At 39.5% G+C, this 24789-nt stretch overlaps 2 protein-coding genes across 2 annotated transcripts in view; both read left to right on the top strand.

Moving 5' to 3' along the window:
* The window catches only part of lrguk (leucine-rich repeats and guanylate kinase domain containing), a 39938-nt gene extending 32628 nt beyond the window's left edge, over positions 1 to 7310 (top strand). Inside the window, exons 21-22 of the mRNA XM_028570835.1 lie at positions 133 to 208; positions 7227 to 7310. Coding sequence (XP_028426636.1) covers positions 133 to 185 — 53 coding nt within the window. The 3' untranslated portion in view covers positions 186 to 208; positions 7227 to 7310. The remainder of the gene's footprint in view (positions 1 to 132; positions 209 to 7226) is intronic.
* Positions 7311 to 15547: 8237 nt separating this feature from the next.
* On the top strand, positions 15548 to 24412 carry LOC114550501 (collagen alpha-1(VII) chain-like). The gene is made up of 18 exons (XM_028571298.1): positions 15548 to 15556; positions 15729 to 15858; positions 15966 to 16082; positions 16472 to 16627; positions 17073 to 17189; positions 17317 to 17463; positions 17596 to 17715; positions 18281 to 18439; positions 18976 to 19089; positions 19334 to 19483; positions 19975 to 20112; positions 20519 to 20665; positions 21166 to 21285; positions 22042 to 22188; positions 22645 to 22905; positions 23081 to 23220; positions 23775 to 23898; positions 24261 to 24412. Exons 1-18 carry the CDS (start codon positions 15548 to 15550, stop codon positions 24410 to 24412), a joined length of 2448 nt encoding a protein of 815 aa, XP_028427099.1.
* The last annotated feature ends 377 nt before the right edge of the window (positions 24413 to 24789 follow it).

The raw sequence follows: 24789 nt of genomic DNA, 5'->3' as shown, positions 1-24789 counted from the left end.
AGATAACGCACATTGATTCTCATGTAACATTCAGTCGATTATCTCTGATAACAGCCTCTGCAGGAATACAATATCAATTCCAGAATTTTTTTTCGTCCCCTGACTTGGATAACACCTTTTTGTGTATTTTAGGGAGTATTTTTCCCCTGACGACCGCCAAGAGGTCACCTGGATTGGGAGGATAATAATGATTCACTTGTCTGCATTGGTAAGTGAGATTGTGTGGGCCCATTTTAGGGCCATAGTCAAAACGCATTACTTTAACTGCACTTTAATATCGAGCTTTACTGAGTAGTTTTGAATTCATAACTGCCCAGACACCCTTTTTACAGCCTAAGTGTCTGGATTAAGGCCAACACTTTTGGTTCTGAGCCTTTACTGCTGCTTCTTACAGTACAATTTCCCCTTAAACAGCATTACTGTCTGATATTAGTGCTTGTTGTTTGCCCATTTTATTGTTGTCTGACTTGCATTTATGGGATAAGGTACAGTAATTGCTGCTAATGTGCCATTCCACTCATTCTAAGAACATGCACTTACAAATACACACTCTGCCCATGCAGTGCAGATGTCCTGAATGCATGTATGTGTGTGTTTGTCTTTGGCATGAGCACTCTGCTTCTCTGCAGGAGTTAATGCAACATTTGTACACCTCCAAACTTAATAGGAGCATAAAAACAAGATGTGCATTTTACAGTCATGTCAGCTCTAGTGTATTCATCATGATCAGAATCAGAAAATGATTAATTGCATTATTACAACACTTATATGGAATTTGAATTGGTTGTTGGTACGTACGTAAACATGAATAATAAGATCATACCAGGTTGTTTATAAGAGCGTTGTCAGGAGATGAAACTATGGGAAATGAATACGGGAGGTTTTCCTACCATGCATAGACTTGTTTGTGTGGGTTGACTGCAAATGCAAAGTGACATTAAGACAGTATGCTGTTTGTGCTCTTATTTGCTTGTGTGTGTATTTTACCTGTAGATCTAATGTCATTGCACCAAAGACATCAACTATCATGCATTGTAGTTCTGAGCTGTGTGTTTCACTGTTACCAGTTTCTCTATGGGGATAATCCATCCTGTGAAGTGGTGAGGTGGAAAATGCCATTATGTAGAAATAGCTGACGTGCCGTTAGACTTGCAGGGCGTGTGATTGTGTGTGTGTGTGTGTGTGTGTGTGTGTGTGTGTGTGTGTGTGTGTGTGTGTGTGTGTGTGTGTGTGTGTGTGTGTGTGTGTGTGTGTGTGTGTGTGTGTGTGTGTGTGTGTGTGTGTGTGTGTGTGTGTGTGTGTGTGTGATAAAAGGAGATAGGGAACAGAAAGGGAGTATCAGGGCCAGTGACAATAAACTTTATTTTGTAACATTATTTAATCCTCTCGGGGCAGTGATAAACTAAAGGTCTCAGACACACAATAAAGACATTTCTCCTTGACGAGGCTGGACAAAGTGCTTGTGATCCCAGTGTGGTGTGAGTGATGGATGCAGTCTTGTGCACATGTTTTTTTTTTTTTTTATGTGGGATCATTGCAAGCATTTTGTCTGAGTATTTGACTCAGGCTTATGATCACAGACATTGCAGGAATGTCTTGAGATATTGTCGGAATGATCTGGGAGTTGTAGCATGACTATGTGGATGGCAATGTATTTTTATCAGTTGGGAAGTCCATCACTTTGGTCCAGACTGAAATCTCTCAAAATAGTAGTTATCACCCTGAAATTTTGTAGAGGCATTCATGGTCCCTAGTGGATAAATGGCAAAAACTTTGGTAATCCCCTGACTTCTCCTCTAGATTCACGATTCAAGATATTTTATTGTCATTGTAGGAACACAATGAAATTACGGTGGTGGCAATCAGTGCAGCAGCAGTAAATAAAATAAATAAAAACAACATAAAAACCAATAAAAAGATAAAAACACACATATAAAAGACATTGCACATAGTAATGTGCAATGTCTAAACTTGTGGTTCATAGGATTAACCTTAAAGAACTAAGGGTTACTTTAAACGAGATGCTGAGAAAGGCCAGAACTTGTTTCTTTTCCCAGCTTATATCCTCGAATAAGCACAATCCCAGAATCTTATTTGACACCATTAATGCTTTAGTGTCTCCTTCTTGCCCACAAGCAAGTGTGTCTTCTAAATCGGACTGTGATGAATTCCTCCACTTCTTTGTGAATATGATCAGAGATGTTAGGGCCGACATCTTACCATCACTTCCTCAGAACTCTGCATGTGACTTGTCTCCCGCTCATTTTTGGTCCACTTTTAAACCTGTGACACTGCATGACATCATTTCTCTGCTACAGACTTTGAAACCCTCATCTTGTCCTATGGATGTTGTCCCTACTGTGCTATTTGTACAAGCTTTTGACTCCATTGGCCCCTGCATTGTTGAGATGCTAAATACTTCACTTTTAACTGGTGTCGTTCCTAGTTTTTTTAAACATGCTGTTGTTAAGCCTGTACTTAAAAAGCCCACATTGGATCCACTTCAACCTAAGAACTACAGGCCAATATCAAAACTACCTTTCATGTCAAAAATTTTAGAAAACGTTGTAGCAGAGCAACTCACCCTTTTCTTAGAGAAGCACGAGCTGTTTGATAAATTCCAGTCTGGTTTCCGTAAAAGGCATTCTACGAAAACTGCACTTCTTAAAGTCTCTAGTGATATTATGTCAGCTGATTCAAAGGATTTTACAGTTTTGGTCCTATTGGACCTTTCTTCTGCGTTTGACACTATCGATCATACCATTATGATAAATAGACTTCGTGATCTGGTTGGGATGTCTGGATCACTTTTAAAATGGTTCTCATCCTACCTTTCTGGTAGACGTTTTAGTGTTCATGTTAATCAGATATTGTCTGAAACTGCAGAGTTGTCGTGTGGGGTACCTCAGGGGTCTGTCTTGTGACCTATTCTGTTCCTCTTGTATATATTTCCTTTAGGACAGATAATTAGTCAATTTAGAGACATATTGTATCATCTCTATGCGGATGGTATCCAACTTTACTGTTCTTTTAAGGAAATTGAGTTCTCCAAACTCTCATCTTTAATAAACTGTTTGTCTAGTATAAAACAGTGGTTATGTGACAACTTTCTGCTTCTGAACTCAGAAAAAACAGAAACTCTAATTATTGCCCCTGAAAGTCATATCCCTGAGATAAAGCATCATATTGGGGACTTAGGCTTGTCTGTCCATCCGAGTCTCAGGAGCTTAGGTGTGGTTTTTGACTTTCAGAGCCTTGCACGGTCAAGTTCCTTTCTACATCTCTGATTTGATACAGCTACATACCCCCACCCGTAGTCTGAGATCATTAGGTCAGATGCTATTAGTAGTTCCCCGCACTAATTTTAAAACTAGAGGGGATCGGTCATTCCAAGCAGTGGCTCCTAGGCTGTGGAATGACTTGCCTCTCTCGCTACGTTATGTGGATTCTGTCGAATCTTTTAAAAAGCAGCTGAAGACTCTGCTGTTCAAGCAGGCTTTTACTTAGTCAATGTTTTTTTTATGGTTTTTTACATTTTCTATTTGTATTTCAATTTGCTCGTATTGTGACTTCTTGTGTTGTATTGCATTTTATTGTGAAGCACTTTGTGATTTTTATCTGTGAAAGGTGCTCTACAAATACATTTTACTTACTTACTTACTTACTAGTACACCACCATCATGCCAAATATTTGCCCTTTAGGTTTATGACCAAATTCCTGCAAAACTAACTGAATTCTAACTCCCAACATCCTCTGTTGTTCTTTATGTTTAGTGTTAATTAGCAAATGTTAGCATGCTAACAGGCTGAACTAAGATGGTGAACATGGAAGTGAAATGTCAGCATGTTAGCATCCTGATGTTAGCATTTACCTCAAAACACTTCTGTGCCTCAGAGCTGCTAGCATGGCAAGATTCTTAGTCTTATTGTAAGTTCTGTAGGGTTGGGTCATGTTTTAACTTCATTGAATCTTTTCAAAATAATTTGGATGAACTCAGAAACACATTTATGTCAAGCTAAAACCAAGGCTCTTTTATTTTCAGCTTTATCTTTATCTCTGCTTGCCTCAGGAAACTTCTGCCACCTTTGGCCTATGATGACAGAAAAAAAAAAAAGCTTTCACAAATTGTTTCATCAAGTTGAAGCTGCTTCATCCCGCTGTAGGATAGACAGTAACTCTGTATCCGCTGTCATTCATCAAAACACACATTTGTCCTCTCTGCACTTTAGTTAAGAAGATACATGCAGAGACATATCTGCATTGGTATGCAAGGGGGAAAGTAGTTTTTTTTGGCCATGTGACTTAAAGTTCAGCCAGCTTTCTCGAATCAGCCTTAAGCCATTCTGGTTTTGTCATACCAGGTGATGAAATCACACTGAGGAATTTTATGGAATTCAGATTGTTTCACATTGATCTGATTTTTTTAAATAGTTTTATCATATTAATTTATAGTTGAAATATGCTCTCATAAGGAGACATTGGAAGTGATGTATGGGTAGACAGCTTGACAGATGGAATGTGAATCAAAAGCCAGAAGAAATCTGTTATATTTTCATCTCATGTATAGAAGTTGAGTGAAGGCAAATCTCACTTTGATGTTAGGCTTATGAATTTGCAAAACCCCATGCCCATACAGTGCATACACATGCACAGACACTTAAGCACACATGCACACATACAGTATGTGCAGACGTGTGGGAGTTAGCAAGCTAATGTAAAACATAGCAGCACGAACCATTTCCCAGATCACAGTTAATGCATTAAACGTGTTGCTCTCTGATGGAGGTTTATACATTTCAAATGGGATAATCCGTTACTACTGCATGATTTCTTTGCCAGTACGATTTAAGTGTTGGATTTACTCTACTTAGGCATTGATTATACTCACTTAACTGAATGTTGTTGCAGCTTTTTGTATGGATACATTCCTTAGTACACATTTAAGAAAAGGTTTTTAACACTCAATACTTAAGCTGAATTTGAGGTGGACCATTGAGCAGCATAAATGTAGTAAAGATACAATAATGTACCTTACTTATTGCAGTATACTTCCATACTGAAATTTTAGATAATATGCTTTAGCAGCTGCAATGTTTCAAAGGGACTGATTTCCTCCGCTCTGTGTATTATGCCAAGTCTAAAGCCATAGCCTTCGGGAAAATCTCTTTCATGCTAACCTGAAGGTTTCTTTGTCTGTCAAGGAAGACAAACAGCAGGTTTTTCTGTATCCCAGAGTGTTACTGCCTGGACCTCCATTTACTCTGGGACAGCCAATACTATCGCCTCATGTACAGTAGATTGCTGTGAAGAACAACTGTGCTGTCACCAGTGAGACTCATCTGTCCAAATGTACCTGTCCTTTACCCGTCATTTCTTTGAAACACTGCCAAAGACCGTCTTCATTTATCAAGTATTGGTAAAAAGAAAGCATAATGTGTATTGTGCCTTATATGTAGTTTAGAAAAAAAACATGCATTAGAGACATGATATATAAGCAAAAATGTAACACCACCACATTTTGGATTGCACAGAGTTCACATAATGCCTTTTTTCCACAAATTTGCAACGGTGTGTCACCAGGTTGTGGTTCAACAATGAAACACACACATATACACAAAATATAACAGAGGGCAGGTGGAATCTATAATTAGACACACTTGGTGTCCGTTATGGCAGATTTGCCATGGGGCTCAAAGATTTTGACCAATTGCACGAACACACACACACACACACACACACACACACACACACACACACACACACACACACACACACACACACACACACACACACACACACACACAAACACACACACACATACACACACACACATTGGAAGTGCTTAGCCATGCTGCCTCGGCCTTAGCTCTGTAGATAATCACCTCTGCAGTGTGAGTTCCATGGCATTGCAGGCCCTCAGGGAGTTTAGGTAATCCTCAGTCTGGGACAGGTGCACACTGTCCAGAGGTTTGGTTGACCATCTTTTGCACCTGTAGAATTATACAAGACCTTCCTTGAAACTGTCATGCCGCTTGAATTTACTGATTTTGTGATGGAATGTGCATCTCTTCCCTTCAAGCTACTTGAACCTAAAGTTTTCCAGTTTTGTCTTCAGTCCAAATAGCACATTCATCCAGCAGCACAAAATTTGACTAAAAGTAGCATAAATCAAAGCATGGCAGCCCTTATGAACGGTCATTTTCAAGTCTTGATGCTTTTGGCTCTTCAGTAATGTATGATAAGACACTTTATCTTCCTTCTTCATAAAATACATTTCCATATTCACAGCTTTAGCTTTTCACATGTATTAATGTGTGTCTGTTGGGAAGCAAGCCCAGCAGTTAGTTATTTTTGGGCCTTATTATGTTAGAGAAATAATTAACTAAAAACTCACAGTTTTGATCCCTTTTATATGACATGCTCTTATCAACACCAATTTGTAGAGCAAACATGGTCTTAATAGCAGACATATAATAAATAAGAATTTTATGTTAGTTTTAAGATTTTTTTCCAGTAAAAACTACCATAATGTTCCATTATACTTATTCATTATCGTCTGGTCATGTTTTATGCTTAGCCTATCCCTCCAGAACATGCCAGTAAACACTTAGAGGATTGACTAGCTATGCCTTTGTTTTTATGGAAAAAATGTAGGTACCTTCAATGGTAACTCATTTCTATTTAAGAGAAGTCAAAGGATTTGCTTTTCATTTATGGGGTAATGCCTTTAATGTTTAGACTTCCCAATAACTGTTTTTAATAGCTGGGTTCATATTGGACATTGTTTACAGGGACTGTACAGATAATGGTGGGAGCGAGTACAACATCATACTAACCTAATGTACATTGGCCTAAATTTTTACCAATAAATGAAAAAGAAAAGAATTTGATTTATTTTTGATTGTGTAGATAATTCCATGTAATTGCAGATAGTGATCGATGAGATTCAGTTGCACACAGTCAAGTGTCATTTAAGTTTTATTGACATGACGTGTAAAATATATTATGTGTTATCAGTTGAAAGTCTGCAGCCTAGGTCAAAACTCAGTAACAAGAATTTCTTCCCTGTACATAAATGTATTTAACACTGGAGGTATGCAAGAAAACTATAACTCAAGAAGAGTCATGAGTCCTTTACAAATTACAAATGGCTGATTATGTTTTATCTTTGGGTTCCTCTAATGACTTTTTTTCTCTCTCTCTCTATTCATCTATCTACTTTCAGATAAGAGGAAAGAAGAGTTGGAATTCATGATTGTGGAGTGGAATTTAAGAAAGGGATTTGTGAAGAGAAGAACTGCGAGGAAGAACAGGTGATCGAAGAGGAAGAGAGGAAGAGTATGGGCCGCTCTTCTTTGTGGATATTTCTACTGTCCTTTTCTCTTACCCATCAAAGCATCACAGCACAAGCTGAAGGTAACGGTTGCCTGTACACCCAATGAACAAAAACATACATACAATTCATTTATTTGCCTAATGTTCCTACTTCTTATTGTTTTCAACCACCCATAGCACCATCTAGCTTTTTCTTTACTTTTTCTACTCTCTAACTTATTCAGTCATTAATTTATACAAGATTTCAGTCAGTGACTCAATACCTCAGTCACCTTTTTCTTCAGTTTGTTCTGTTTTTCAACGATTTCCTGTCTAATAAGTGTTAAATACAGCCTTATGGCACCATCAGTTGCTTAATTCTGAGTCAACACAATATGTCTGATTGTCGGCAATGTGCGCAGATCTATGAATGAGATGACTTGGATGCTCAGGCCAAAGAAAGGGCAGGTGCTCAATGAACACAGTCTGTGCGAGTGCTCCATCATTAAATCTCCACACATGGATTGGTACACAGGGCCAGACACTGACCCAGCTCCACTTTTACTCCAGACTGGTTCTAGTCAGGGAATTTAAACATCTGCTAGCCTCATGTACAGTACGGCACTCTCTGTCAGCCTGTCAAGCCCATCTCCTCGATACAGAACCTTGGCCTTAGGGGCTATTGGATGTCGCCATAGGTCAATCAGCCAATCATAAGTTAGATTTTTTATACACCTGAAATGTGGTTGGCAGAAAGTGATTGGTAAAGTTGTTGGGCAGAATTATGATATAAATAGCCCAAGGCCATATTTGAAGTTGCTGCTCCCTTGTAACTGTTATCATTGTTTATTCTTGCCAGTGTTAATTTACATGTCGTCATATCACATCATATGACTGTCTGTATCAACCCTGATGGACCTTGTGTTTCATATTACACACAAGAAGGGGTTGATTTCAAATTATTAAGCGGACTGATACCTTAAAGCTCCATTAATTAATGTGTTTATATCAACAATGGATCAAATGCCTGTGTGCAATCATGTGAGGAACCCTCAGAGAATTATCGTTCAACTTGACAGCTCTATGGAGCTTTTTAGCCTCTTTTGGGTCAGTGATTTTGTTTTAAAGCCCACAAATTGACTGTCAAGTGGCCATAAACACAACTGCAAATGAATATTCCATGTCTGCTGGATGTGTAAATATACTGTAATGTTACATGTTGTTAGTCAACATGTTAGTCATAACAACTTGATTACTTGATTTGGGGCCAGCGGAATTAAGCTGTAAACACCACACAGACATATCACCTTAAAAAGTTGTGGCGAAGCAAACTTATTTACACATCCAGCAGACATGGAGCAGCATTAGCGCTCACTTGAATCATGTTTCTGTCCACCCAACAAATGTAAGCCCAATATTCACTCTCCTCTTATCTATGTTTTGGTCTCCACTAACTCCTAAGTAAAATTTCTGACTCTTTAGCTTTCTTATTCTGCCGTTTGGTGCAGGTAAGGTAGCCTAGAAAGTTCATGCTTTCTAGGCTACCTTACATGCTCAGTATAGCCGAGGTGGGGTCTTCAGAGTCAGTCAACATGCAATTTTATGTATTATAGAGAACAATAGTGCAAGACAAACAAGGCTACTAATCTGCAAAAGATTCTGAGCCAACTAAATTATCTTTTTATGTAAGAATCATATGGAATTCTTTTTTTACTGAAATCAGATCAAACAACCTTTTTTTATTAAAACATGACATAATGCCTGACTATAAGAATAAAGTATATGTGATGAGGTGATGAAACAGTAGTGTAGACGCAAACATATGTGGAAAAAAAGCATAGAAACAGCAACCAGTGCAGGATCGGTCCCTCTGGTTGACCCATGTGTCAACTTATTGTCAGCCAGATGGTTAGTAAAAGGCTATGTGGTTCTCTCAATAGTCTTTCAACTACATAATGGGCTGCATTTAATTCAAATTATAACCACAACATTGTGAGGAGAGTAGTAGACTGATTTGCTTATTTACATCCACTGACTGTCCCAACGGGGCAGGTACTGTACATGTCACTGCAAACAGATCCTGGGGGAATGACTGTGTATTTGTCACATTTCATTTAATATTTATGTCCTACACTTTGTAGCTTATTTGTTAATTACTGTAATTACTTTTTTCTTCTTCTGAGATGAACTTTTACATCCATATGTCTGGATAAAATCTAAAACCTGGCGGCTCTTTTCATCTTTTCTCTTGATTTTGTTTGCAGTGATTGCAGTAGTGCATCATTATTTCTTAGGCATTTCCTTTCCTGGCAGAATCTTCTGCAGCATATGCTACATCTACGGCATAACTCAACGGTGTCTAAAAGGTGTACACAACCTTTGAGATATCAGCATAGATAGCCTTCAAGAAAACCATTCCTAATCCCTCAGCATGTGTTGTCTCCTTAGCCTTAACATGTGGTTCTCACCTGCCATCCCAGACAGACAAATGTCTGGATAATTGATCAGGCTTTCCACCTCAGTCTGTGTCTATCTTGGAGACCAGCCTCCAGTTGCTTCCTTGACTAAACTCTCCACTATGTTTTATGTGCTTTTACGGCAATCTATGGAGTATGTGTATGCAAGCATTGTTGGCTGCCTATATTAGGCTCAACTCAGGATGGAGAGGATGAACATTGTTGTATTCTGTTACTTTGCATCAGTGAATTCACTATTGATAAATGTATGACACTAATGCTTCCATGCAGCCAGATAGTTCAGTACCAGAGAAGGCTCCAAAATGTTATTCCCAGTGATAATAATATATTTTGTTTTCTTTGGTGTGTGGCCAGAGACGTACAGGTGTGTTGAGGGAGAACATAATGTTAGGTCGCCATGGGCTGGAGACATATGTCTCCCCCAGTGAATCCTGGGATTGCAGCCAAAGAAAAAAGGGCGAGATAATAGAGGCGGGAAAGCTCTATAATGAAATAGAGGACAGCAGAGAAGCTGAGTTATCACTTACAGAACAATCAGTGGTGCCTATCTCTTATTCACGAGCCTAATCAATGCTGTCGTCACTGTGGTTTATTGCATATGTAATGCCAGAATATTGACTCAGAGGGCGTTTGCACACGCAGCAGATTTCTATGTGGAGTGTGTGCGTTTGTTAGTACAGTACTGTAAATCTATGAGGGAATGTGTGCAGGCGAGTTGCAAGAGCTTATGTATGTGTGAGCGTGCATGTAGTCAGTGCATCAGTGTACCTTTTTGTTTGTCTGGCTTTTTAACTCCCCATTAAAACGCATCTGAATCCTGTCAAACGCAGCGATCCTTATATTAAATCCTTGCTTGAGCGAGGGGACTGACCCTGATTTTGGGTGTGTTTACCTTATTATTCTAAGCGTTCCTCATCGCTGTACTAAAGTTTTATTGCTGGAGTGCTAAGAATATTGATAGTCTCTTTGGCTCACTTGTGTCTCATTAAACATTCATGGGGATTTGTGTGGTGCTCTGGCCACATAACAGAAGCAAATTAAAGGAAGAAATCTCATCACGATGGAACAAGACTGCTATCTGGTGGTCAGTGTAGGAAGAAAACATAGATATACGGCTTAATTACCAGCCTTACCCTTAAACCTTAAAAAAGATTTACTTTGGATACTTTGGCTTAAACATACATTTCCCTGATCCTCACTCCTTGGTGTTTGTGCACACACTAATTCATTCTTCTTCCCTCAGCATGCAGGACGGTGGTGCAGGCAGACATAGTGTTTCTGGTGGATGAGTCATGGAGTGTGGGCCCGACCAGCTTCTCCAGTGTCAAAGACTTCATCTCAACCATCGTATCCTCCTTCCAGGACATAGGGGTGGGAACTGAGGGGGTCCGCTTTGGAGTTACTGTCTTTGGGGATTTCCCAAGGTAAAACTCAAGTACAAACACAGGCACAACATATCAAAGAGTAACAAACAGCACATACCTATTTAACTAATCACTATCAAGCCAGACTCATTTGACTTTACCACAGGTGATTGATACATCCCAAAAACTAACCATGTTTCAAACAAAATGATTTATTGACTTCTTTTTTATATTATACAGAGCATTTTCATGTTTAGAGTCTGTGGAACTGTAATCAGAGAAACCAAACAAGATATACGCATATACTGATGTTTGTATTCCATTATGATCCAGTTTTGCGTTTCCCTGTAATCCTTTCCTTTGCAGGATGCAGATTGCTTTGACAGACTACAGCTCACTGGAGGAGTTACTCAGAGCCATCAGAGACCTCCCCTATGAGGGTGGATCCAGGAGGATTGGTGATGCCCTCCAGTTTCTGGTTGACCCCGTGTTTAGCCCTGTCATCAGGCGAGACCATGCCCCAAAGGTACAATGCTTCAACCAGGGAAATGTGAAAAACCTACCAAGGCTGTCTGTCTGTCATATAGGGATTGCATAGAAAAAGGTACTCTGTACCCTTGAAACAGTCCTATTAACTGACTACACTTACTGTAGATAATATCAAGCAAGAGCAAAGGTAAAGGAAAAGGTGAAAACTGCAAGGCTTAAATCATGTTAAATGTATGACAAAGTGTGGACACAAGCAACAGGGAAAGGGTTGATTCAAAGACTACTACTTCCAGCTGGCCACTTACATGAAATTGTTGTATGTTCTGGCCCTGTGTGAAAGGAAATGACTAGTTAGAAGTCTGTATTTGTCATCCAAAGAACATTGTGGAAAAAAACACAACAAAACAATTTTAACACCACTGTGAATCTGATTAAACAGTCTTACTTTATGCCTGTAATACAAACAGAGAGTATGTATGATAGAAAGTAACAGATTTTGCTTTGCTTTAGTTTGTTGTTTTGCCCTGCGGAAGAAGAAAAAGAAAAGCTGGAAGCAATACATTTTTACCTCTGCCATGGATTCAACATGCTCAATCGGCTGAATGGCTGTTGATAAGGGACGACTAGTGTGTCAGACACACTGTCAGACACACTACTGAAAGTCCATCCAAAGATACTCAATGATGAAGATTAACCTGCTTTGTATCAAATTGGTACTGGTCTTAACTTTGGCCCCTTAACCCAATCGCAATACTCAGCAACTTAACTAAACTTGTCTCATAAGTGCCTCGTCAAATATCCAAATGCTCCTCCAACAGCTCTCAATTTCTGTCAGGTAAATATCTCTGACAGTCTTAACATTGTAGTGTAGCCTCAGTATACCACACAGCAGGTTAGCATTCCAATCAGCTCTCTATCTGAGTGTGCGTGCAAATCATCTTACAGATGCACACTTGACGTAGGAAGGCAGAGCACATGCAGAAAAGCAGCTACATTCTCATATCAATGCTTTCTAGTCGCCTTCTTCATTGACTGAGGGATAAACTGTGAATGAACTGAGTAAATTTTACTTAATTGGCAAATTATCAGTCTCTGTTGTAAGCCAGCATCATTGAATTCCACTTTGTGTTTGTGTTTGATTTATTTAATTACACACTAAATCATTCATTTAAACCATGTCAAAGTCCATGGGGGCTTTTTGAGCATAACTCTGTTTGCAAGGATGTTATTTTTACACAAATAACATATTATTTGGAGGGTGGATAAATCTCCATTGGTTAAAACCGTAGATTTAGCAAAACCCAACCCATTTTCACACAATTAAAGGTAGATCATTGCGTGAGTAAGATTTTGTTTTACTATGTTTAATAGATTTGCATGAGTGATTTATTCTGTTTCAATCCTGTACAGATTGCTGTAATGATCACAAACGGACGTTCAGACGACCAGGTCGATGCCGCAGCTAGAGCTGTAGCTGATAATGGGATTTCTCTCTTTGCAGTAGGTGAGTGTGGAAGTTAGTATTGTGAATTCCTTCAACATCCCCACTGCAGCGGTCCTTCACATTTTATCCGAGCTCTGTCGGCTTATCTGCAGTGTTTGCAGTCAGAAATGCATGTCCTGTACATTTGAATTTATTCGATCCAGTGTGGGTATTTGTGAGTGTGTGAAATTCTTCTTTCTGAGTGCACTCATGCAGGTGTATGCACTGTATATGCGCAAAACATAAATATGTATTCAGCTTCTATACTGCATGTAAAAGTTCACTTTCTGATACTGTGTATTGCATCAGCAAAGCTTCTTTATCCTACACCTTTCCCCTGCTCATGAATACACAGCGCTATTTCCCCACAAGTATACTTACACACCCTCTTTCTCCTACACACAAACACACACACACGCATGCACACGTACACACGCACACGCACATGCATGAGCACACAAGCCCACAAATCCCCTTAGCTGGGAGCAGTGCAATAATTACTGCTCATTAGCCGATGGTGTGCTAATCGCACCCATTTTTCATTAAGCGTTTCGTTGTCCCCCATCTGCACCTCTGACACTGAGGCTTGCTCTTCTCGTTCATCACTCCCGCAGAGAACCTGTACAGCCAAGATTGCATTGATTACACATATGTACAGATACTGTATATGCAGCATGTTCTGTTCATGCAAACAACTAAGAAAACAAATGCACATTAATCTTGTTCAGGTGTAGATTTCAGGTAACTGCAATTGTGAATCAACTCTCCCAAATGACTTGCAACATGGTCGATTGCTTCTATTAAGATTTCTGTTTCATTACATTAAGACAGTATAACTTGTTGAGCCCAGATTGGGTCTTTATAGTGTGTTGGTCAAGGCCCACTTCCACAAACGTGATCCTGACAAACACACATAGTGCCAAAACTTGAGATAAGTGCCAGAGAGAGTTTTATTAAGCCTTTGTATGTCTACAGTTTGCATTTGTATGGGTATGTACATCGTTATACAATTTAAAATAAATCACTTGAAATTCCACAGCTCCCCCTAGTGGCATGTGTAGGAAAGTATGTGAAGAAAATGCAAAGAAAAGAATGACACCACATAAGTGTTGCTCTGTAATTGTGATTTACTTGTTTTAAAGCATGTAAAGAGTACTGTTGCTTTGTCTAAATTGTTGTTTTTGTCTATGTTGTGAGCAGGTATTAGGGGAGCTGATGAGTCAGAGCTGAGGAGGATTGTGTCAGAGCCACATGAGGAGCACCTATTACTGGGCACTGACTACTCTCTCCTTGAAACCATCCTTCCCAAACTGTCCCGCAGAGTGTGTTTTACTGCCTCTGAACCACCACTTCCTGTGAAAACTACCCTGCCTGGTGAGTCAATAAATCCACATGCAGTATGAAATCAAACTTAGATTTTTATATTGAAAAATTGTAGTTTGAAAAGTATAATAAAAATGATTTGTTTCTTATTTCGCTCTGCCCTGCAGTTTTCTCACTTTCCGACACATTTTACATCCAGACTTACTTGCATGTTTTAAGTTCCTTGTTCCTTTTCTCACATATATATTTTCATCTTATCTCTCTTCCCATACCGCCTCTCAATCCTAGTTGAAGAGCGTGTGGTGGGTCCCAGAGACCTGCAAGTAAGCGAGTTGGCCCACAGTTCCCTCAGACTGACATGGAGCCAGGCCACAGGTGATGTCACGGGATATCGTCTCCTGGTCCACCCTCTCAGCTCCAGTGGACACCAACAGCAGAGACAGGTGAGGGATTACGCATGTGCATGATGATAGTTGTGTTGCTACTGAGCTGATCAATGTAACAGAGCATAGTCATATTTAGCTCCCACAAAACATCCGCTACAATTGTTCGTCCTCAGGACTGCCTTTTTAAAGATTATTTTTGGGGCTTTTCCGCCTTTAATTGACAGGACAGCTAGGTAAGAAAGGGGCGAGAGAGGGGGAAGACATGCAGGAAATTGTCACAGGTCGGATTCAAACCCTGGACCTCTGCGTACAAGTATATGTGCGCCTGCTCTACCCACTGAGCCAACCCGGACACACTCAGGACTGCCTTTTGATCAAAACTGCATGTCACCTCTGTGACCAGCATATGTACTGAACTAAAAATGCAGTGAGTGATCTCTCATTGCAGCCTGAGTTATTTGTGCAATTCCGTCTGTGTAACTCTAAAGCTTGCGACAATATTGCATTAATGGGATCAACATGATGCCCATTTCTCCACCAATACAGTATCTGCACTTCTGTTTGTGCTTGTTTATTGCAGTTGACCCTTGACAGACACAGAATTACTTCACAGTACTAAATAAGGAATATTTTGCATTATGTTATAAAGCATAACAGGCCACTTAATTTGAATAGAGGGTATTGGACAGAAGTGTAAACAAAGCATAAGGATGCTTGTGGTTTACTGAGTTAGATACTTATATGGGAAGTGAAGATATTTATTCAAGTGCACATTTCAGAAGTCTCTGCGTCATTTCATTGTATCCTTCCCTTCACTTCACTCTCTCTTTCTTTCCCACACCAACACACACTAAGCTACTCTCATTCTGCTGTCTTCATTGTATGTTGCAGGTTGATCTGAAGGCAGATGTGAGCACAACAGTGGTGACAGAGCTGAGTCCTAAAACAGAATATTCCCTCACTGTCTACGCCATCTACCCCAGCCTCATAGGAGACTCTGCAACAATCACCATCCAGACAAGTGGGTGTTGCTCATGCAGCTTTTATAAAATATACAAATTCTTCTGCATATTTGTTTTGGATTTCACTATACCCTGCTTCCCTGATCAACAAGTTTCTGTCTTTTAGCCCCTTTGCCTCAGGTGTCAAACTTCCGTGTTATTGAGGAAGGCCTGTTCTCTCTGCGCCTGGGCTGGACGCCTCCTCTAGGGAGGCTCAACGGATTTATGATCTTCATCCCAAGATGTATGCAAACATTACACCATGCAATTATTATTATTTGACAACAATAGACCAGCAGACCAATATAAAAATAGAGCTGCAAAGATTAATTGATTAATTGATTAGTTGTCAAATGTTAAAATAATCGCCAACTATTTTGATAATTGATTAATTGGTTTGAGTCATTTTTTATACCAAAAAAGTAAAAATTCTCTGATTCCAGCTCCTTAAATGTGAATATTTTCTAGTTTCTTCACTCCTCTATGACAGACTGATTTGTGGACTAAACAAGATATTTAGAAAACACTGATAATTTTTTTTCACCATTTCTGACATTTTATAGACCAAACAACTAATCGATGAATCAAGAAAATAATCAACAGATTAATCAACAATGAATTTTTGCTCTGCAGCCAACCGACCTGGATTTGCTTATGAGAAGATGCTTCCTGGAGACACCTCTTCTCATGTGATTGACAGCCTGGAGGAGGATAAGAAGTACACTGTCAGTATTTATGCTGTTTACTCCCAGGGACCAAGTGAAACGGTTTCAATAGTGGGCAAGACATGTAAGTTTATCTGCTTTAATATAGACTTAACACTGAGAGGAAAAGAGCTTGGATAGCTGTAACCAATAACAATTGCAGGACAAAGTCCTGTAATAAAGTATGGAACATGCTAAAACAGAAGGATGAAATGTCAAGGTGCAGTACCATAATATTTCCACAGTACTGTGCTGTTGTTCTTGGAAGAAATACCAGCATTATCTGTTACATAGAGTAAGACTCTCATTTATCTCAATTTCATGGTACGCTAGAGAAACATCTCCTGAGGTTTTGCTTTGGTTTGAATTGATTAAGATTTGTATGTAGATGTGTATGTTTCTTTTCTTTCATTATATTACTTTAAATATCTGATTAAATAACTTTCTGTCATTATTATGATTTCTTTCATTGCTAAATAAACTAAAGTGAAATATTGAATGTATGTGTGTGCATATGTACGTCTACACAGTAAAGCTGGTACAAGTTCAGAAGTTCCTTGTCCAAAACGCCACCACAGATACTGTCCAGGCGAGATGGACATCAGTTAAGGGTGCCACAGGATACCGTCTGACATGGGAATCCCCAGGTACTGTTATTAACTGTTTGCTACATAATTGTACACAAGGGTGTAGCAAAGAGGAAATGACCTTGGTTAATGAAATAAAGCCAAAAAGTGTGATATTAGAGCCTCTGTTCCTCTCTGTGTCTTTCAGACGGCCACATAGAGAACGTTAACCTCGGGGACAACTTTAACTTCTACATGATCCAGGGCCTCCACTCAGCCTCTGAGTACAAGGTCACCATCAACCCCATCTTTGGAGACATTGAGGGGCCGGTCACCACCACCAAAGTCAAGACATGTAACTAGGATGCTTGCTAGTAATTACAAAAATAAAGGCATGAGAGTGTGCAATATTATAGACGTAGGCAAGATTAGACTGAAGATGGCCTTTTTGTCTTCCTCTCTGTCTGTCTCTCTTTCTGTGTGTCAGTGGAAAGCAGTGCAGTACAAACCTTGAAGGTGTCTGCTGTGAGCACCAGTACTGCTGATGTCGCATGGAACAGTGTCCCAGGAGCCACAGGTTACAGACTGGCCTGGGGACCAACTCCAGGTGATTTACACTTTCTCTCTCTTTCAGACTTCCTGTTTTGTTTATATGATACTGGTTCTTCTAGTTATACGTCTCATGACTCTTGTTTAAATAAATGATGTCAATGATGTCCATCCACAGCAAGTTTTAGGTAAAGGCCGTTTCAATTTGTTTACAATTCAATTCACTTTTATTTACAGGGTCAAATCATAACAGAAGTTATCTCAGAGCACTTTACAGATAAAGTAGGTCTAGACCACACTCTATAATTTACACAGACCCAACAATTCCCTCGTACGTGTATTCATCAGTCCATGACAGACTCACTCTGACAAGAGCTTTGAAATGCCACTGCTTTTACACTAGACACATCCACCACATCCTGCCAGTCTGCCAGGAGAATGTGACAGGTGGCATGGCGACTCACTTTGATGAAATACAAATGTTGGGGGAAAAGGAGGAGGATGTTGTTTCCAGAGAAAGGGACTTTGATGCTGAGCCAGAGTTAAGGGGAATGCCAGGACAGTGAGGAATAATCAAATGCAAGGAAGAGTGACTGTATTGTCAATGTCAATATTATTTTCAGAGTTTGTTGGTCGGGACCGTCCCAGGCAGGTGGCTCTGAACGGCAGCACCACAGAGTACCAGCTGAGGAATGCAGCCCATGATACTGAGTATGTCCTGTCTCTCTATGTGCTGTTTGGATCTGTGGTGGGGCCTGGTATAAGTGCTACCTTCAGAACTTGTGAGTACCAGTATTCAATGTCTCCCATCCACCTGAAGTACCACTGAGGTTTAGGACTGGTTATAATGCTACATTATCTTGTTCTTTTTGTCTAGAGTCATCTCATTCATCCAGATAGTAGCATGCAAAGGCAAAATATAATGACACAATGGTGAAGTTGTTTACACCCATAGATATAAAACATGTTTACACCTTTGTGGTGTCTTTGTTTGATTGACAAGCCATGAGCCCATTTTAACCACCATCCCTGTCACTTGTAGTACATGTCATTAGGTCAGCAGGGCTGCAAGTTGAAGATGTCCCAACAAGAAAACACTTTTGTTGTCATAGTTTTCTTCTCTTCTGTGTGTAGCGTTATGTAGTGTGTCCATACCCTTCATGGAACATCAAATATAAAAGGGTAATTAGTATTGAAAGTGCCCTGAGTAGTAATAATAGTAATATATTTATTATAAAATAAATTATGTCATTAACAGTGTATTTACATGAACAAATTCATTTATTATTTATTCATGTTCCATTTTCCTCGGTCTCAGCTCCGTTAGGGTATGTGTCCAACTTCAAGGTGTCATCCTACAACAGCACCTCCGTAGTTGTGGAGTGGAGTCCCATTGTTGGAGCTACTGAGTACAAACTGTCTTGGAACACAGGTGATATAATTACCCATGTTGTTCTTTCGTCCATCACAATATGGGGACCATTTATATGTTCAGGTCAATCAAAGAAACGTTCTGTTTGTGTACTTTTCATACAACCTGTCAGCTCCTTTAAAGCCTTTATATTTTGTTTGTGTCTAAAAATGTGAATAGGAATTGCGGGAGTGACAAAAATATCCCACACTGTTTCTAATAGTCTGTTGTGTGTATTTGTGTGTCTGTACCTGCATGCTTGCAGGTGATAGCACCCCTCATTCCCATTACCTGGGCCGCAGTGTTCTCTTCCATCGTATCAAAGACCTGAATCCACAGTCCACCTACACAATCACCATCTGTGCAGTGTACGGCAACTCAGAGGGACCAGAAATCTCCTTATCTCAGCTCACAGGTACAGGAAGTGAGGTCTCACACACTGAGGTTTATTTTAATTGATCATGATTCATCTTTAGATCTAAATAGCGCTGTGCAGCTGTGCACCCCAGTGTAATTAAATGGGTAGGGACAGTGAAGTTCCTCATCCCGTGCCACAGCAGCCTCTTGTGTCTTTGTTTGACTGACAAGTCATGTACTTTGGTCTTCCCATTTTAACCACAGTTCCTGTCGTTGTCACTTAAAGTCTGTGTCACCGAGACCAAGCCAGCAGAGCTGCTATCATTTTATCACTGTCACTGTCAAAGTTAGTATGTTACACCAAGCTTCAAGTGCTAAGATTATTACTCGGACAAATAATAGGGTGCGTGAACACCAGCTCATTCAGCTCAGGGATTTTGGATTGCGCTACATTTAATGATGTTTTTTTATATTAATTTGTATGCATCATGATTGGAACTGATTAGAATGTTAAATCCCCTGACATGACTATGTGGTGTTATTTTTCAGCTGCTGTTTCAGACTCACAGCTATTCCAGGCAGTGAGGGAGGTGAAGGTTGTGGACATTGGAGTCAACTCCTTCACTCTGTCCTGGGGGAAAACACCAGGGGCATCTGGGTACAAAATCTCCTGGATCCCCTTCCTGGGTAAGGGACCCATATACAGTCAACCATGTGTGCTTACACCCTAATACTCACACATGTGCATGTATGCATGTATGCACACAGATGGACACCCACAACCATTTAATTCAGTACCTACCAAAGTGTTCTTCATTTAGCTGCACAACAAATATATCTTTGGCCAATAACATAAGTTCAAATGTTATTGACTAAAGATATGAAATTTGTTTTGGATATTGGCATCATTTTTTAATCATAACAACTTGTTACTACCATTTTGCACAATTGGTAATTATTTGTAGCTCCTAAATCACTGTTTAGACTCCTGTGGCTCAGGGCAATAGAGTTGTAACTGTAAATGAGCACACAGCAGTATTGTTTCACACTCTTATTATCTCTACATGTTGGATTTTATTATTCCCTGCTTCAGGGGGTGATGAAATGTCCCACGTGGTATCTGCTGCTTCCACCACTTTTACCATCCACAAGCTGCAGGAGAGCTCAGCTTATAAGATCCAGGTTTCCTCCATGGTGGGCAATAGGGAGGGAAGCCCAGTCCTGCTCACTGCACGCACCTGTGAGTCCTGTTGCCCAAATCATTAATGAGCAGCATATGTTCTCTCAATCAGAGGTTTCAGGGAGATATTTATATCTCTATATAAATTTGTCAGTAGTATTTTACAACTTGGTGAAAAATCTTCTTTTGAAGTAATGCAAGTTTGTCACCTTAAATGTATCATTTATCACAATCCTGTAGTGGACCATCTCTGGTATAAGCCTCCACAGTTTTCATTCTGACCTTGAGTGTTGAGAAGATAATGATTGTTTTCAGGGGCGATAATGAACTTATTAAGCAGACCAGCAAAGGATCCGCATCAAAAACTGCTTTTCGATAGTGTCAGTGTTTCCTTTATTTATTTGTTTGATCACAAAGAGCTGCCGACTTGCATCACAACAATCCCTGGCTTCTTGTAAAAATGATCCAGATGAGTTCAACTGACTGAGTGAATCCATCAAATATGGCCCTTGACTTGTACTTTTTTTTTTCAATTTTCAATTTTCATGTGTGTCTTTCAGTGGATCTTCCAAAAGTGAATGACTTTGCTGCTCTGAACACTTCAGAGAGCAGCACTGTTCTGAACTGGACACGTGTGGCTGGCGTTTCTGGATACCGTCTCTCCTGGAGGCACATCTCAGGTAAGACCAAGTTTTACCCTTCATTTAGCTTCACGTTAACATTCATGCAATTTTCAGTTCATATAACCCAAAAAGGTTTAATTCCCATACAGTGTTAATGTTATTGCATTGAGCATTGAGCCCTGTCATAAGCACTGCTTTGTTTAAAAGTGCCATTCAAAAAATCAATTTTATCAATTGAATAAATTTCAAGTACAGAATGACTCTATTGTGTTTATTATTATATGTTTTCAGGGTCCTTCAGGGTTAAAAGAGGATACGTAGCATGACACAAGTTATTGCATTGTGTATTAAGTCTCAGCATAACCACTCTTTTGTTGAAAAGGGAAATATTAAGAAAAACTAATGTTCATGTTTTATCTTACATGCAGAGTTTTATAAGCTCACCTTTTCTTTCAATGTAAAATCAATAGCAACATATAAGTGAGTTACTGTGTTGGATTGATGTAATAACTTGTTGCTATGGTTGTTATTGTGTCCACTTTCAAATGCATTACACAAGACATCAATAAATGTTCAGGTGTTGCATAACTACAAATCGATCTATTCCCACTGAACCACAGCTTAATGCAGTATGGCCTTTTATTAAATCATTCATATCACACATCATTGTATGATGACATATTTATTGATTACCTGATTTGAAAATCACTGTTTCCATTTTTTACTGTAGAAACATGTATTTCAATAGGGAGTCATACTTTCACTGAAATGATAACTCTGCAACAATAACTATTTCTTTGTGTTTCTTTTCAGTGTTGGAGACGAAAACAGAGACGCTGGGCCCTGGTTTCAACTCCTTTATGATCAGTAATTTGCTGTATGGAAGAACCTATATTTTTACCATTCGACCGTTGTATGGAGAAGTGGAGGGCCCTATAAGCACTATTTATCAGAGAATATGTAAGACATGACTTACTGTAAATGGTTTGATAAGCTCTCTGAAATATCCACAAACCTCTATCTGGCATGCTACTATATGCTTATTGATTGAACAAGATATACTTAATATGGATCTATATTGTTCCACTCATGTGCTCATAATGAATATACTCTAATTGAATACATGGATTATTTTGTGTTAAATGCTAAATCTTTTTGTATTTTGCTCTGTTCTTCCTGCAGGGTGAATCCACACTAAATTACAGTGTCTATTTTTGTGGGTTTAAACTTAAATGTATGTTGCACTATGATTTTAACCTCAATGAGAAATAGCATAGCTGGTGTTCTTCATCAGTAGTTACAACAAGTAGTAAAAATACCTGCGATGACAACACTGACTGGGGTGTGGCGCACAAGTCAGTAACACCAGGCTTTAGGTTTTTGTAATCAGTTATGTAATGTCTCTGTGCATCTCAGTGGGACAGGATGGCCTGGGGGTGACAGTCCAGTCTGTGGCAGCCACAGTCGCGCCTCATATCACGACTGCCTCCATCACAGACACTACCGTCACTCACACATCCTCCAGGACCACCCGGCACCCCATCGCTGTGCCACAACCTAAATCCATAACCACCAAGAAGACAGGTCAGCCAAGTGTCACTGAAGCCAAAGCAGCTGAAGCCACCTTCCTTCGATTAACCACACTTAGTGCAGAGACAACAGCTGCACCAAGACCAGGTACGGTTTCTATCAAAAAATAGATATTGCTTAAGTTTTATGATCTACAGTGAAAATATTCTACATCTTAATTAAGAAATAAAGTCTGTGTATAGTTTTAAGCACAGTATTGCCTTATAATACATATTCAATGGTGAATTGTATTTAAGGTTTGTGTGTTTCTTTGTTTTGTCAGTGTGTGGTAAGACCAAAGCAGACATAGTATTTTTAGTGGATGAGTCCTCCAGCATCGGGGCAAACAACTTTATCAAGATGAAAGACTTCATATTCCGAGTGGCAACTTACTTCCCTATCATTGGTCCTCAGGGCACACAGGTCGGTCTCTCAGTAAATACTTTCTTTGTTTTATACTGTTCCAGCTTGATGTTGTGGTCACGATATGGCCCTTTAGTGTGGTAGGACAATTACAAACTTGACTGGATTGCAGTGATTTTAAATTACAATAGCTGCCGCAAGGGGCAACCTCTAACAATCTTTGTCAATTAAAGGCCATAAAAGCCCAAAAAATAATCTTAAAAAAAAAACAAATAGCTGCCGCAAGTTAGCAAACTGCTCCAGTGAGTCTCGTGTGCAAGCCAGTTCCATTAACAGGAAAATGTGCAATTATTTCACCAAGTGGGCAGAATCAGATTCAAACATTGGCAGAAAGGATAAACAAGGCACAATAGCATCATGGCTTGTAATTGTAAAAAGAGAAAAAAGCCAAGTAAGATGAGGCACCTGCCTAAAAACAACATCATGCAAAAAACAGTCTCTTTGATGTATAGTATGTGTAAGGGGTATTGATTAGAATGCAATTTAGAACTATAGATCGAAGTCGCACCACTTTCAATTTAGATGACGTTATGATTATGTGTATTTTCTCTCAGATAGCCGTAGTTCATTACAGTGATGAGCCTCGAATTGAATTCCGTCTAAGTGACTTCAAAGACAGAAACTCTGTGCTCAGGGCGCTCAGAGCCCTGCGTTATGGAGGGGGCAACACCAAAACAGGTTAGTGACACTCACACAAATGTGCACACTTCTCTGCCATCTGTCATCCGATGGCAGATCATTCCTATAACACTGTTAAGAAGGTTCTGCTGTTGATGTCACTTCCTCTAACAGCTGCCACGCTAGTGGACAGATAATATGCTGTTCTTGGTCCTACTGCCATATAGATGTATTAAAACTGACTGCTGACATATCATTTGACATAAACTAGGCTCTAATCTAATCAAATCATGTAAATAAATAAATAATATAATTGCATATGTTTCAATAAACATTAGAGAGATTTATAGATATCATCCATTTAGAGTGAAATTCTCCCAGAAGTTTCAGTATTTGCTCTTAATACTTGTGTGTACTCTCAGGAAAAGGCATCAGCTACGTTCTGCAGGAACTGTTCCAGGAGTCTCTGGGGATGAGGCAGGATGTGGCCCATGTTCTGGTTCTGATTACAGATGGCAGGGCCCAGGATAATGTGGTGCCACCCTCTAGAATTGCACGTGCTCTGGGTCAGTAAAAGTTATTGTAAAGCTTTCAAAATGATGTTAATAATGATGAAGACTTTTAAAAAACGGGAAGATTTCGCCTGGATTATCATGCTTTGGATCTGTTTCTCTCCAGGTGTCAGTGTCCTGGCAGTTGGAGTTTCCAATGCAGACATTGAGGAGCTGAATAAGATAGCAGCACCCACCAGCTACAAAAATATCTTCTACTCACCAACCTTTGATGACTTCCCTTCCATAGAGAGAGAATTTATTAATATCATCTGTAGTGAAGAACTCCTCTCCGAGTTCAAACTAAATGCTGAGGCAAGACACAAACAGAGCAAAAATATTGTCTGTCGGATTATTTTCTTTGTGTGTTATTACACAGAGATATGTTAGATTTCAATCA

Source organism: Perca flavescens, chromosome 23 (assembly GCF_004354835.1).
Source record: "Perca flavescens isolate YP-PL-M2 chromosome 23, PFLA_1.0, whole genome shotgun sequence".
In the NCBI taxonomy this organism is placed as follows: domain Eukaryota; kingdom Metazoa; phylum Chordata; class Actinopteri; order Perciformes; family Percidae; genus Perca; species Perca flavescens.
This window is presented reverse-complemented; position numbering and strand designations above follow the sequence as displayed.